This window comes from Augochlora pura, chromosome 9 (assembly GCF_028453695.1).
Source record: "Augochlora pura isolate Apur16 chromosome 9, APUR_v2.2.1, whole genome shotgun sequence".
NCBI lineage: Eukaryota > Metazoa > Arthropoda > Insecta > Hymenoptera > Halictidae > Augochlora > Augochlora pura.
The window spans coordinates 12880130-12893901 of NC_135780.1; the positions used below are offsets into that span (position 1 = coordinate 12880130).

The 13772-nt window shown below is 45.6% G+C and overlaps 1 protein-coding gene across 2 annotated transcripts; it reads right to left on the reverse strand.

The window, feature by feature from the left end:
- Positions 1 to 6175: 6175 nt before the first annotated feature.
- On the reverse strand, positions 6176 to 9449 carry LOC144474957 (uncharacterized). Of its 2 annotated transcripts, none has more exons than XM_078190381.1 (6): positions 9131 to 9449; positions 8274 to 8398; positions 7755 to 7967; positions 7033 to 7168; positions 6825 to 6954; positions 6176 to 6337 (listed from the first exon to the last, which is right to left on the reverse strand). In XM_078190381.1, exons 1-6 carry the CDS (start codon positions 9392 to 9394, stop codon positions 6252 to 6254), a joined length of 954 nt encoding a protein of 317 aa, XP_078046507.1. In that variant the 5' UTR covers positions 9395 to 9449; the 3' UTR covers positions 6176 to 6251. The 2 variants fall into 2 exon arrangements, with proteins under 2 accessions (XP_078046507.1, XP_078046509.1); XM_078190383.1 differs by having other exon boundaries at positions 7743 to 7967; positions 9131 to 9440.
- Between the last annotated feature and the right edge of the window lie 4323 nt (positions 9450 to 13772).

The following is a 13772-nucleotide window of genomic DNA, read 5'->3' on the forward strand; positions in this document are numbered from 1 at the left end:
GGGGGGGGGGGGGGGGGGGGGGGGCTGGTGGATGGAGCTACAGCTATATAATAAATAAGCAATTATAATTGGTTGCCGTAGAAGTGAGTGCGCCTCTCTTGGGCACGTTTCTTGATGCTAAAGACAGGGGCACGGACAGAGGTATAATTGATTGCAATGATCATAACAATGGCTTTCTCGAACATCTTATTGTTGGGGACGGAGGGGTGGGTGGGAGGTGGATCGATTAGAATCTTCGCGGAGACGGGAAATTCTGCGCGTTGATTACAGTGTGCAGAAATATTTCTTTGGCTTTGGAATAACTCAGTTCTCTCTTTTAACCCTTTCTAAATTAATCTACTGATTTTTGTTGTAACTATATAAAATAAGCAAGCGAGTTTATTTATCTGTCTTTCGAGCAACTCAATTCTTTCTTTTAACCCTTTCTAAATTAATCTACTGACTTTTGTTGCAGCTATATAAAATAAGCGAGCTAGTTATGCCAAATCTTTTAGTGAACATATACGTCAAATATGTGTTGCTTAAATGGTACCTCGCGCTGCAATATAAAGTAGAAACAAATATACTCTATACCAGTGAAAATTCTTTTAAATATTACGAAATAATAATGTAAAAATTGGGGGTGCGGGGCTTAAACGAAACCTTGCAAAAGGTGTGCAGGATTGAGATTCGTCGCGTCGGCGTTTACATCGAGCCGGATCCAAGGCTCGCGCTCTCCTTGATCGCGCGTGGCGATGATCGCGAAAGCGGGACGAACGGGGGGATGAATGTTGAAGAGAGTTTTGTACGGAGGCTATTTTCAAGTTGCCGCTGCACGCCGTCGCCAGTGTAAATAGCGAGGAACAACTGCCGGACGATAGAGAAGGAAGTGACAAGGTACAAGTTTAGTTTTGTCGTCGGGAAGAAGGGTGGACGGGGAGAGACAAGCCGTTCCCGTGTCCGTATGGAAAGTCGTGTAAAATTGAAGCCTGTATATAGCTCGCGAGGGAGGAACCACTCTAGTTATTAACAGGGTTGCGCAAATTCTATTTATAAATAGGGTGGCGGCTGGGGTGTACAGGTTGCCTAGTGAGAGAGAGAGAGAGAGAGAGAGAGAAAGAGAGAGGAGGAGGGAGAGGGAAAGATAAAATCCGAGCACGTGAAATTTGCATTCGAACGGATAAGAACGTTAATATAGTGTGTACACCGTGCACGAATAACAATAGATTAGGTTGTTCGCGAAGAAGGGAGATCGTGTAAGAGGAGATCACCGTACAAGGGATGGCTAATAATAATCAGCTTGCGCTGATTTTACGCGAGGAAACGCGAGGCGAGGAGAACACGAAAAGAATCGAATCGAAGAGAACGCGCGGTTGTTTTCGGTGGGGGTTGAAGAAGGAACCAAGGGGTGTCGAAGCATATGGAAATAATATTTACGCGGACCTTGGGGAGGAACTATCTCATGCGGAGGAAAGGTGGAATATCTCAAGGAACGAGAATTTATCGTAATGTTCGAAGTTTCAACGAGTCGATTCGATAAGGGACGAAGATTAGACAGCGCGGGAGATGTTGTTGCTCCTTGATGAAATAAAGATATTACCCTTTGCGTCGTCGCGCGAATTATAGATTAAAATAGCGACCAGATCGGTTCAAGAATTACATCGACGCATCAACTGATTATAATTTACAAGATATTCGAACGACGTAGCGCGAGGGTCGTAATGAATGGAAATGGAACAAGAGGGTGGCACTGGAGCACGGAAGATGAACCGCCATTTAATCGGAGCTAACAGAGAGAGCCACGGGTAAACGGCGGCGATAAACGTCCACGAATTTTCTCAATTACCCGTTATGAAGAGGGTGGAGGGAGGGAGGAGGGGGAGAGAGAACGAAGTCGGTCGTCCGGAGAGGGTGGATGAAGAGTCGCGCGCGGCTCGTCCGAAAGGAAAAGTGACGCGGCGCCTCGTGGAAATAACTTTGATGGACATCCCCGATTGAAACAATTTAGACGATCGAGTGCGATCCACGATAAGGGGTTGCGAAAGAGATACGTGGGGGGGTAAGGGGATAGGGGGGTGGACGACGACGGGGGTGGGAAGGCAAATTTTTTTGTACACAGAAGCTCGACCGTGTGTGTGCGCGCGCGAGGGGCCTCCATGTACCACCGCGAAGTGAAACGGAGGGTCTGGTACATATACCGGTCTCCATGTATATATATGTGTAACCGCAAGTATATAATCCGTGGGTGGGGATGGAGCGAGGAGGGAGGTGGGGGGTTGACAGGAGCGCGAAGAACAAGCGCGTAGGTGTTGCCGGGTCGGGAGAAAGCGAGACGCGGGACAGGGAAACCATATGTACCTAAGTACGTGAAATTTGTACATGGCCGCAAACGGGGTGAGAGACGGAGGGAGCGAAACGGCGGGGGGGATGGGAGGGAGGGGAGGGAGGGGTCGCCTCGAAACGCGTGCACGTTTAGGGTACACGTACACACAAGGCCATTACAGGGCATCGGTCGGCGGTCACCGTGCGCGCCCCCGTATCGCATTGACCGCCATTGAAAATTTTCCGAAATTGTGCCGCAAACGTCGGGGATTCGCGACCCAGATCGATGGAATCGATAAGCCGACCCCCGGCCGGCATCCAGGACACCGTCCAAGAAATTTATTCTACGGTTGCCACTTCAATTTTTTAACAAGAGGATCCTTACCCCTCGTCCACGAGCATAATTCCGGCCACGATTGTATAGTTGCTGTTCTATAACAGTAATGTAACTACAGTTCTGTAGAAGCGTGAAGACGTGCAAAATTTTTCACAGGAATTTGGAAACAGGTAGTTTACTATTCTAGATAATAAATTCTATTTAATCGTGGAAGAGGAACCGCGAATAATTTTTTCAAATACAACTGAATATTTTTAAGAATCGATCTTAATCGTTTCGATTACATTTATCTGTGTAATAATTTCAAGAAAAATCGTTATGCAGAGATTGATATTACCAAGCGAAACAATAATATATAGCTTTTAATTTCACATAAGAATTTGCTATACAAATGTCGAGGATTTTATGGGATCCTCGTGAAAACTCCTGCGAGCGAAACAATACTTCCGTTTGACTTTTCCGCGGCGAGAGCCATTCGAAACGCATCGCGGCGCGGCAATTCCGACAGAAATATTGGCTCGGCAATAAAAACAGAGCGTCGCAGAGGATCGGGATTTTTAAATCGATGGGCTAACGCGATTTTCCCCGGGATTTTTCATAATTAATTTCATTCGGTGTCTCTTATTTTCCCCCTGTCGCGAAAGGGTAAGGGACGCGATCGACGGATCGCGCGGGGGTGGGCGGTGGTGGTGCGCGCAATTCCTGGCCTATCGATCACGTTCGACGGCGCGGGGATTTTAATTTCGCGCGGGCAAAAAGACCGCCGCGAAACGAACGGAGAATTTTTATGAATTAACGAGATTTTGTTGCGTCCAACCCCCTCCCTACCGCCGCGCTTCCTCCGGTTTTTTTTTATTTTTCGTTCGGCGACGTGCGTCGCGTGGAATGTAATTAGGTTGAAACGGAAAGCCCCCAGGCTTTCTTCGATGCGGCCCCGCCGCCGCCCTCCCCCCCGACCCCGTCGGGCTAGGGGGGGGACCGTTTCCTGTCATTCGATTGTGCGACCGTCGCGGTGCCGCCATCTACATCGACGCGTTTCCACGTTCGAAAATCGCTCGCCGTTTTCGACTGTTCCAACGGCTGACCCCCTTTGATCTGTTAATTAATTTTCCGGAATCCAGTCGTCATTTTTCGCCGGACAACGCGCGGAACATTCGTCGCTGCGACGCCGAATCTTTCGCGATGATTTCGCAACCCTTGCCCGCAACGTTTCTACAATTATCGGATAATTATTAAATCGAGCCTCCAAAGAGTTTAGCCGATGCGTGTGTACGGCCCCGTTCGAGCGTAATGTTTTTGTAATCAATGCGAGTATCGTACGCCGCGTAATTACGTGCGTGTAATTTGATTATAATTAATCCGGCGATTATTCCGCGCAGAAGTTGGCCAGAATTTATTCTCCGTTGGAAACTGCGCGGAAGGGTTGAAAAGCAAGAAGTCAATTAACGGCGTCGAACACCCCCTCCCTCTCTCTCGCTCTCTCTCATCTCTTCGTAAAGCAATCACGTGTTCTTTAGTGGATTTCGAGACTCATGGAACATTCATTTAATTTGTTTCTGAAGTGAATCTTCGGGAAACTTTATGATCCGTGGATAATTGGCTCGTAAGCGTTCCTGCGAGTAACGCCATTAAATATAGAGCGCCACCTCTCTCTCTCTCTCTCTCTCTCTCTGTTCCGTGCGCGCTTTCCGCGGACACAATCGATATCTATAATTATTTCGTCACTCCACGGGCATATTATTACCACCGGTTTTCGCTCGTTATAGTCGCGCCGGTTATTTTGTCGGCGGATCGCGGGCCGGGGCGCGAACGGCGCCGTTGCCGCCATTTTTTCAAACCGGATTCTATAGTCTAACACGCCATAAATGCATTGGTTTCTCTCGCGTTACTTTACGATTTTTTAGCAAATTTTTAATTAGTCCTAAACTGCTGTCAATGGCCAGGGATATTATAGAAATTGTATCCTTTATTTAGGAATAATTGTAGCGACAATCTCACCCTTACAGAAATCATATTTTGTTAAAAAGAGTTGGTGGAAAGACAAATAAATATACCCGTACACTGTAATTAACGCGTAGAATTTATTTTTAATTTATTTCAAATCGAAATAAAATATAATTATTCTGTCGTCAAAGTACAGAGACGAAACTAAATAAAAGGCTATACAGGAAATAATAATTGTCTAGTTCTATTAAAGAAAGTATAAAGAACGAATAAATGTTAATTAGCACAGCGCGAAAGGAACCATAGTGCAACGAGACCGCTTTCTAAACGATTTTTCTCTTTTCCTGTCGCAACTCGACTTCCACCCCCCATGGATCAAAAGCCGTGAAAAGGTGATCCGAAATAGAACCACGTGGCAAACGTCAAGTTCGCGAGGACGTCGATCGCCATTGAATTGGCATCCTCCGAGCAATTATCTGCGGTAATAGGGCACGGTTCACAGACAGACACCTAATCTCCCAAGGGGGGGGATAGCGGGGAGAAGCCGGCGGAAGGGGGCACGGCGAGGTTAATGGCGGGAATGGAGAAAAGGAAACGGGCACGGGGGCCCCCTCGTGCAGATGTCTCGTGGATTCGCACCTGGCGGCAGGTGGTCCCTCTGCTGCGGGGGTTCCCCTCGACGGACCTCGTGGATCCACGCGTGTGCCCTCGATCATATGTTGCCCTATTCGACGCGCGTTGGAGAGGATCGACCCAACCGCTGCTCGATCATCGCGAACAATCCGGATAACATTGAACTTGGCCGATGTTCAACGAAATATATTATTATATAAAATATTCTACTCTTAACCGGATCGTTCTTGACCCTTAACCGGATTATGGCAGTCGCGAGGGCCGCACGCAATCTTAACACGTCAGGCATTGTGATACACGTTAATTTAATTACTTAAAATTTCGTGCGAAACTCTGTGTTAGCTGTCGTCGAGTTTGCAACATTATTTTAGTATTAATATTATTTTTCACATAACCAGACATTAATAATATTATTTTTTGAAACAGTAACGAGCAGCCAAATAAAAAATCTACCATTTCTCCCTTTTATGTTTCTTTTCTTCCACTATTTTCGTCGAACTTAATCTTTACTTTCAATGAAATTGATTTCTAACGCGTATGCAATAATAATAATAATTCTGACGAAGGCTGTAACTAAGCACGAAGATCAGAGCAACGAACCGAGGGTGGGAACGCAGATAATCCTGCAAGAGGGGAGAACTAAATCGCAAGAAAGAATAATTTCAATTTTGATCGATTCATCACAATGGGCAGATTGCGTAACAGATGTTAGCGACGAGCTATAGTACGGTATACTCTAAGTAAATGTCAGAGACGTGGGTGTTCGAAAGCGTCGTGGAAAGCGTGTGACGTAAAAGAGAATGTGTGTCTTTTCTAGCGGCGGCAATCTAATTTTACTGCTGCATTTTCATTCGGGCGGAACGTATGTTTATTAATGACTTCATGGTCGAACGACAATTCTTACGAAGAACTGTGCGCACACTGAATAATAAGATAATTTTATTGATCTTTATTCTTGGTTGTATTAATTACAATAACTTTGACGGATCGTCGTAAAATATAATATCCTTGCGGCGAAACAATTGGCGGCCCTCGTTCAGTCGTACTCGGCTCCGATAGTGATGCTCATCTCCTCCGAAACGATCTGCGTTTGGTGGTACCAGCGATTGGTATCCAGGACAACTGGCGAAGCAAATATGTCAGGTGTAGTGCACAGGTATGGACTAGAGTTTGGAATTGATAATATTTACAGGGTTATTTTTCACGATTAATCACCGTTCCCTCGATCAACTTGACAAGTTTGACTGTAGTTAATATAATAATTTGGTAGAAATAAAAGTTATGCTCATTAATCAACTCTTTACCCCTTTCTGCATTGCCTATAAAATTTATTTAGTAAAAATTGGAATTTAAACAATATTGTAATTTTACAGTACCTATTTCTACAATACCTATTTCTACAATACCTATAAGATTAATTTATTAAAAACTGGAACCGCAGCGACTGTAATTTCGAAAACAAAAATCGTAGAATCGCGTCCCTGAAAAATCGACAGTATTATCACAATGAGAGATAATTCTATCAAGGGACGCACGCGGAATGATCGACCCCGGGTTACAATCGGGGACGATGGTAGCCAGGGGAACAATTACCGAGAGATGCACTCACTTATCTCGCCGGGCTGCACGACGACCTCCAGCCTGTTGCAGGTGTAGTGACATTCTCTGGGCGGCTCCAGGACCCATACCTTCGCCCCCTTGATCTGCGCCTGCCACGAAGGGTGCTCCACGTCGTCCACCTAAACGAAAAAATTCGTGGAAAATATCGGACACGTAGTTTCTCGCGCCGGCGAGTCACGCGGAGGAAATAGACTCACGTGCATCGGCGCGCCGTAGCCGTGGCTTCCCATAAAAATCCAGTCGGTCTTCTCGGTCTCGGAGGTGGACGGCAGGAAGTACGGCCTATGGTAGTGCTGCCTCAGAATGCCACCGATCTTCTCGTCGCAGTTGCTCCTGCAAAAAGTTCCGAAATATTATTGCAAATATTTCGAAATAGCAAAAGATTCCAAAGATATAATTGTAAAAATTCCAAGGATACAATTGTAAAAATTTCAAGGATACAATTGTAAAAATTCCAAGGATATAATTGTAAAAATTCCAAGGACATAATTGTAAAAATTCCAAGGATATAATTGTAAAAATTCCAAGGATATAATTGTAAAAATTCCAAGGATATAATTGTAAAAATTCGAAAGATATAATTGTAAAAATTCCAAGGATACAATTGTAAAAATTCCAAGGATATAATTGTAAAAATTCCGAAATGAAATTGAAGCGCCGAGCACGAAATTCGTGCCTTGATCGCAACGAATGCGATAGATTCGCCGGTTCGTTGCATTCTCCCAGCTAATTGCCCCGCGCGATAGAGACAGAGACGGCCCTAAGCTCGTTAGCCGGATTGTGCGCATACGTGCGAGCTTTAAGGCAGTCGTCGAAGTCTTAGAAGTGGCACGGTTCACGGGCGGGAGCCTCAGCTTCCGGAATAGAATTTTGGTCGATCGCTCGGGAACGGACTGGTTCGACTCACCATCCAACGTACCACGGTTCCGTGCCCCTCTCCAGCAACGATCTGCTCGCGCTCATGTTGAAAACGTCCTGGAGGCCCTTGAACTCGGTCCTGTACGGGAAGAACTGGCAATTAGCGTCCTCGCCGTCGTACAGCGACTTGAGGAACGCGAACGAGAAGACGTCCGGCGCCGTCCAGTTGATCATCGCGTCGGTGATCACCACCGGCCTTCCGGAGTAAGCATAGCTGCCGTCGAAATTGATAAGCAACAAAGTGGTGTTATTAAATGGGCCACCAGGAACTGGTAAAACTAGTTTATGCGAAGCTCTAGATTGAATCGTCGCGATTCATCAACGAACGTCGGCAAAATTCGAGAATCCATTGCGGATCGCGGGACAGAGAAGGCAAATTGCATCTAATGGGGATTGAATTTTATAGAGGCCTGCGTGAGTCAAAGATCAGCGACGTTTGGTTGGATAAAGGTCGCGTGAAATGGCTGGGGGTTCTAGGCGCGCGAAATCGTGCGATCGGACAAATTGGACGAGCGTGTACCGTTCCTCGAAAGTCCCAGGAACCACGTTCGATATTCTGTCAACCTGTTGAACGTCCCGGCAAATCGAGCAATCCTCCGCCGGCCGGAAAATTTTCTGCGTGAAGGAGGGCAGTCCCGCCAGACACTTGAAAACAATGCGTTTCAGGAGATTATCGCGCGCCAGACATTTATTATGCGGAACTGCGTGCTCGAAGGAATGCCGAGGCAGCCGCGAGATCCTTCGACACTAAAGCTACAAAGCGTTCCGACAAAAGTATAACCAAGTGTACTCTGGATCATTTACAAATTAATTTATAATAACAATAATAATTTTAATATTCAATGTAATCGTCTCGTTAAATATTATAAATTAACTCTCTGCACTCGAAGCCATCACAAAATACTTTTGAATCACTATTTCTATTTTACATAACTCATTAGTGCAATTTATGTATACGAAGTTAACTCTATACAACAATGATATTTTTAACAGTTCTTTAAAAATAAATAGATTTAATAATGTACACATTTTTTAAAATATTATAAAGCAATCTCCAGTGGTGCCTCAGTCTTCCTCAACATATTTTCTAAGGTAGTAAAATAACGTTTCTAATCGAAATAACAATATTGTTGCAATGAAAATAAAATGAAAATTATGCTGAAAATAAAATGAAAATTGTGCTGAAACTAAACTAATAATTATGCTGAAAACTAAACTAAAAATTATGTTGAAAACTAAATGAAAATTATACTGAAACTACACTAAAAATTATGCAGAAAACTAAGTAAAAATTAAATGAAAATTATGCTGAGAATAAACTGAAGGCTCACGTATATCGAAATAGCAACCAAGGGATGATATGAATATATCACTTACTCGGTCGTCGCGAGCAACGCGGACACGGTTCCACAGGAGCTGTCCCAGAATCCACGCGAAGATCAGCAGGATCCACAGGTGTCTCTTGCGGATCTTCGATCCCCGTGGTCGCAGCAAGGACTGCGCGTGGAACAGCTTCAGCGTCCTGTTCGCCAGGCCTGTCCCCTCGATTTTAGCGACTATCGAGTGCAGCTCCTTCTTCGCCTGCTCGAACGACTTCTTCGAGGACCCGGAGGATCCTTTGCCGCCGTTCCCATCCGTCATTCTGCGAGCACCTCCGAATATTTCCCAAAACTTGCGCGAAATCCTAAGCAACTCACTTTGACTCTTTGAAAAAGAAAATCCGGTTGACCTTTGACCAGGAAATTGAATTGTACACTTGCAATCGAATTATATACGACTGCGTCGATTTTCTCAAAGACGACTTCGAAGTTAAATTTGTTATACGTTTTTTAATAATTTATTCTGTACTGCAAATAATATATTTTGTACTGCAAAAGATTATTAATTATTCTAGTATTTATTAATTATTACCGTGATACCACTCTGATTAAATTAAACTCGTCCTTCTCGTTGGGTTCGCGATTTCGCGGATAAAATTCGGAAATTTCAAAGGGTTGGTCTTCGCGTCCCGCGGTTATCCAGGACCTCCAATGGTTCAGCTGGTCGGCAACGAACTGCGCCAGGATTCTTCCGCGGGTACCCACAAAGCGAAAGGATCTCCGTTGCGCATGGGGATGCCGTGACCCGACCAAGGGGGTGTGAAATGAACAGGAAACTGGGCTACGATTGATTCAAATGAAATCTGTTCGGCCCGGTCGCGAGAGAGCCGAGACCGTTTCTCTTCGATTTTCACCGTGCGACAAACTTCCATAATCCGGTCACGGAACTGAATAATAAAAAAACCCTTCACCAACGAGAGTCTCCATCGCGAAGCCGCTCCCTAAATTTTACAAAGACTAAATAAAAAATGACCGAACGTGCCAAGGCAGAAACAATTCTGCAAACTATTGAAATAAATATTTGAATACAACGATTGATAATGGAAAATTGAAGAAAAATTGTTTGGACTCTTTATGATAAATCTTTTACGTTAAAAGTTGTTATAACATGGATTGTGATTAAATTTACTGTTACTTAAAATTGTTAAAAATCGAGTAGTTCGCTAGAAATTTAAATGCGGTAAATGCACTTTATATAAAATAAAATAATTATATATTAAATATCTGAGTCTTGCAGGTGAAATAATTTAAAATAAAAGGGGTTGCACAGAGCTTTGAAACAATGCGAGCATCCTCCTAAACTCATCGAATCAAATAAATCATTAATATAATATAAATAATTGAACGCAATTAAATTCGAATAAATTCGATCCGCGAGTCGGAATTTTTGCAAATCAACCCTGGAGATTTTCACGGCGGCACGGAATCGTTTTCGTGGTTCCGTGCGAGGTGAAATTTCGCAACACGCCTCCCCGTTTCGCGACGATTGAAAGCGTCGGTCGCCGGCCGCCGCTCGAGTGGATCTCACTCATTGGAAATGTGTGTCGCCGGTTTCTTATCACGCGGTGTGCAGGTGCCGGTGCTCGCCGAGCCGTGAGGATTTTCTTGTTAAAATACAATCATCGCGCACCCCCCGCGTCGCCGGCCGGGGGGAGGGGGGAGAGGGCCTTTATCGCTCGTTCCCATTTCTTTAACGCGGCTTCTTCGTCGGATCGAATCGATCTATCAATTCACGAACGAAACGCCGGGGCTCTCTCTATATAATTCGCTAAAAAACCTATTAAACACGGCCCGTGCAATCTACGCGCGATCCCTCCCTCCCTCCTTCCCCCTCCCTCCCTCCCCCTCTCGCCCCGCGAATAAAAGCCACGCGCGGTCGATTCGCCGAACGAAAACGGGAACTCGATCGAACAAGTGTTTCCGACGATTTTATTTATCCGAGATTACGACGGGCCGCGCGCCAAAATGGCGGCCACCCCCGCGCACCGGAATTCGCGAAACAATTCCGGCGCTCGGTGGAAAAGGGAGGGGGGCGGGGGTGGAAGAGGGAGGGGTGGTTGTTTCATTCTATCGCCAGAAGGGACTCGCCTTTTACGATTACAAATTGACAATTCCCGTTGCAATCGGTTTCTTAATTAACAATTACCGACGGAGAATCGATGGCCGCCGCGCCCCCGCGAGTTACCTACCCTCCCCTTTCCCCCTCCCACCCTCCGCCGCGGAATTCTCGTGTCTGTTCTTTGACGTTTGTGCACGTCGTTTGTGCCCGGGCCCAATAAAAAGGAGGAACGTTAAAAAAGCGGCGCATAAAATCGCGGGACGGATGGGAAAGAAAAAAAAATTGATTTTTCCAGCGGTTTGTTGCTTCTTTGTCGACGCGGCGGTCGTTCCTGCGGAAAATCGATAAAAGTGGAACGGTGTAAAAGAGCCTGATAAAATATCAAAACCGCGGTAAAAGGCAGCCGAAAGATTTCGAAACTTTGTCTTTTTATTTTTATTATTTTATTTCCTCTGTTGGATGGATGATGGACGGTCCAGGGTGGGGATAAAGAAGACCGCCCCGTTTCAGCGCAATTAAATTTTTTAATTGTTGTCAGTCGGGTTCGAAATACACTAGTCGATCTTGTCTGTATCTTTTTTTTTTTTTCTTCTTTTTTTCACGTTTTCGTTTCGTTATCCATTAAAGTTAATAGTTATTGTATATACGTGGTACTCCTCCAAAGATATAAATAATATACGACGTCGATAAAATAAATGACAGGTTATGTTTTGCTGTTTCGTCCCCGGTCTTAACAAAAAGTACAACGTTACAATTCATACCCTACAATCGTGTTTTTTTCTTAGTACACTCGCTTTCGTCGGTGGAATCCCCGTGGTGGGGGGGCACGCTCTGTCGCGCGAGCGCCGGAATAAAATAAACGGTACGATGACGCGAATGATAAATGGATCGTGAGACGATGACGATACCCCGCCGCGGTTCTCTTAGGGGTGGGGTGTGGTGGCGGTCAGAGGGCTGCTCTCCCATAAACCAGCGACCTCGCGATCGAGACGCGATCTCGATGCGACGATCGAAGAATTAAATCAACGCCCTTCGAAAATTATTTGGTAAATTATGACGATCGTTAAGTGAACCCATTAATCGTTTAGTAACCGGTATTTAAACACCTCGATCTCGCAAAACAGGTTCCAGAATACGTAAAGAGAAAACTATTGGCAACGATCCGTCCAACAATTGTCGCGAAACAGAAATTGCTTTGACAGGAGAACGATTTTTGGGGGGGTGAACTCTCTGCCCTGCCCCCACGTCGGACTACAACGTTTTACAATTAATACTAAATGTGTGGGGTGAAACTCCTCTAATACATCTAGAATGCACATCCATGCTTATTTAATGCTCCTTTAATTTAAATACGTATGCAGCACTGTAGCCTATCATTTTTTTGTCTTTCTATTCGTTATGCATGTGTGTCTCTGTGTGTTGGGGCGTGTGTGTGTCATGTATAGGTGTACGTATGCATGCGAGATACGCGAGAGATTTTTGTTATTTTTTCCCTTTTCGTGTGACATCATCTCTCTCTCTCTTTCTCTCTCTCTCCTCCAGTTCTTCGTATTTTATTTTCCGTGTCCGGTCGTTTCACGACTAAAACCCCCTCCCTCGTCTCCTCGTCTTCGCCGGAAGCCAAAGTTTTGCACGTCTACGACGTTCGCTGCGACGTTTTCGCTCGTCCTCGGTTGTCGGTCGCTTTCAGCCTGTTCTGTTCATGTTCCCTGGTCTTCTCGCTCTCCTCTGGATGATGGAGCGGCCCGGCGCGGAGCCGCTCGGCTTTAAACGCTATCAGTCTTCTCGAGTTTGTCGGTGACGATGATCGTTCGACGGTGGTGAGTGGTGAATTTCGCGCGGTGCCGGGAACCCCGCTCGATAATTATTCGGATCGAATCCCGTCGCAAAATTCGTCCGTGAGATATTGCACTGGCGTGAACGATCGTAATATTGCGTGGAGAATTGATCGGATACATAGTTCACATATTTTTTCCGACTCAAAATAATTTACCGTCTCGAGTAAAACCGCGGAATTTTGCTAATTTATCGCGCGCGCGCGCGCCGAATAAAAAGAGCGAACTCGAAGGAAAGCGTAGGATCGTAGGATCGTTTATTGCACGGCGGGTAAGAAAAAAAGAGGAGAACGAATCGCGGGGTCGCAATTAGTTCACCTAATGGCGCTTTCAAGTCGCGTAATCGAATTAGGTTGTTTACAACGGCCTCCCCCGGGCCGACGAGCAGGGTTCCGCGGACACCGTTCGCAAGAAAGCAGGAGCGCGAAATGATCGCGATCGCCATCGATCGTTGTTCGCCCGGGTAGCTGCTTAGGCCGGCGAGAAACGTGTAAAAGACAGCGTAAAAATCGCTATTAAAACGCGGCGCCGTTGTCAAAAAAGATGGCGCCGTCGCCATCGCTCTCCCCGTAGAAAACCGTACGCCGAGTCGCGCCAGAAATAGTCGATCTTGCCTCCGTAAGGTCGCGCCGATACAAAGGTAACGGAACCAATAACGTTCGCGCGCGTCTCGCGAACAGAGAATGGTAAAAATTGTGTAAAAGTGTAAGGATCGATAAAAAATTCATCCTCGCGCGCGATCGATC

Bases quoted from the DNA above. Each gene is read 5' to 3' on its own strand.
- LOC144474957 (XM_078190383.1), bottom strand. From the start codon at position 9,394: ATGACGGATGGGAACGGCGGCAAAGGATCCTCCGGGTCCTCGAAGAAG. The intron at 7,169-7,742 runs GTGAGTCGAACC...AACTTTTTGCAG, and splicing joins GAACCGTGGTACGTTGGATG to GAGCAACTGCGACGAGAAGA. The intron at 6,338-6,824 runs GTGAGTGCATCT...TTGCTTCGCCAG, and splicing joins CGTGCAGCCCGGCGAGATAA to TTGTCCTGGATACCAATCGC.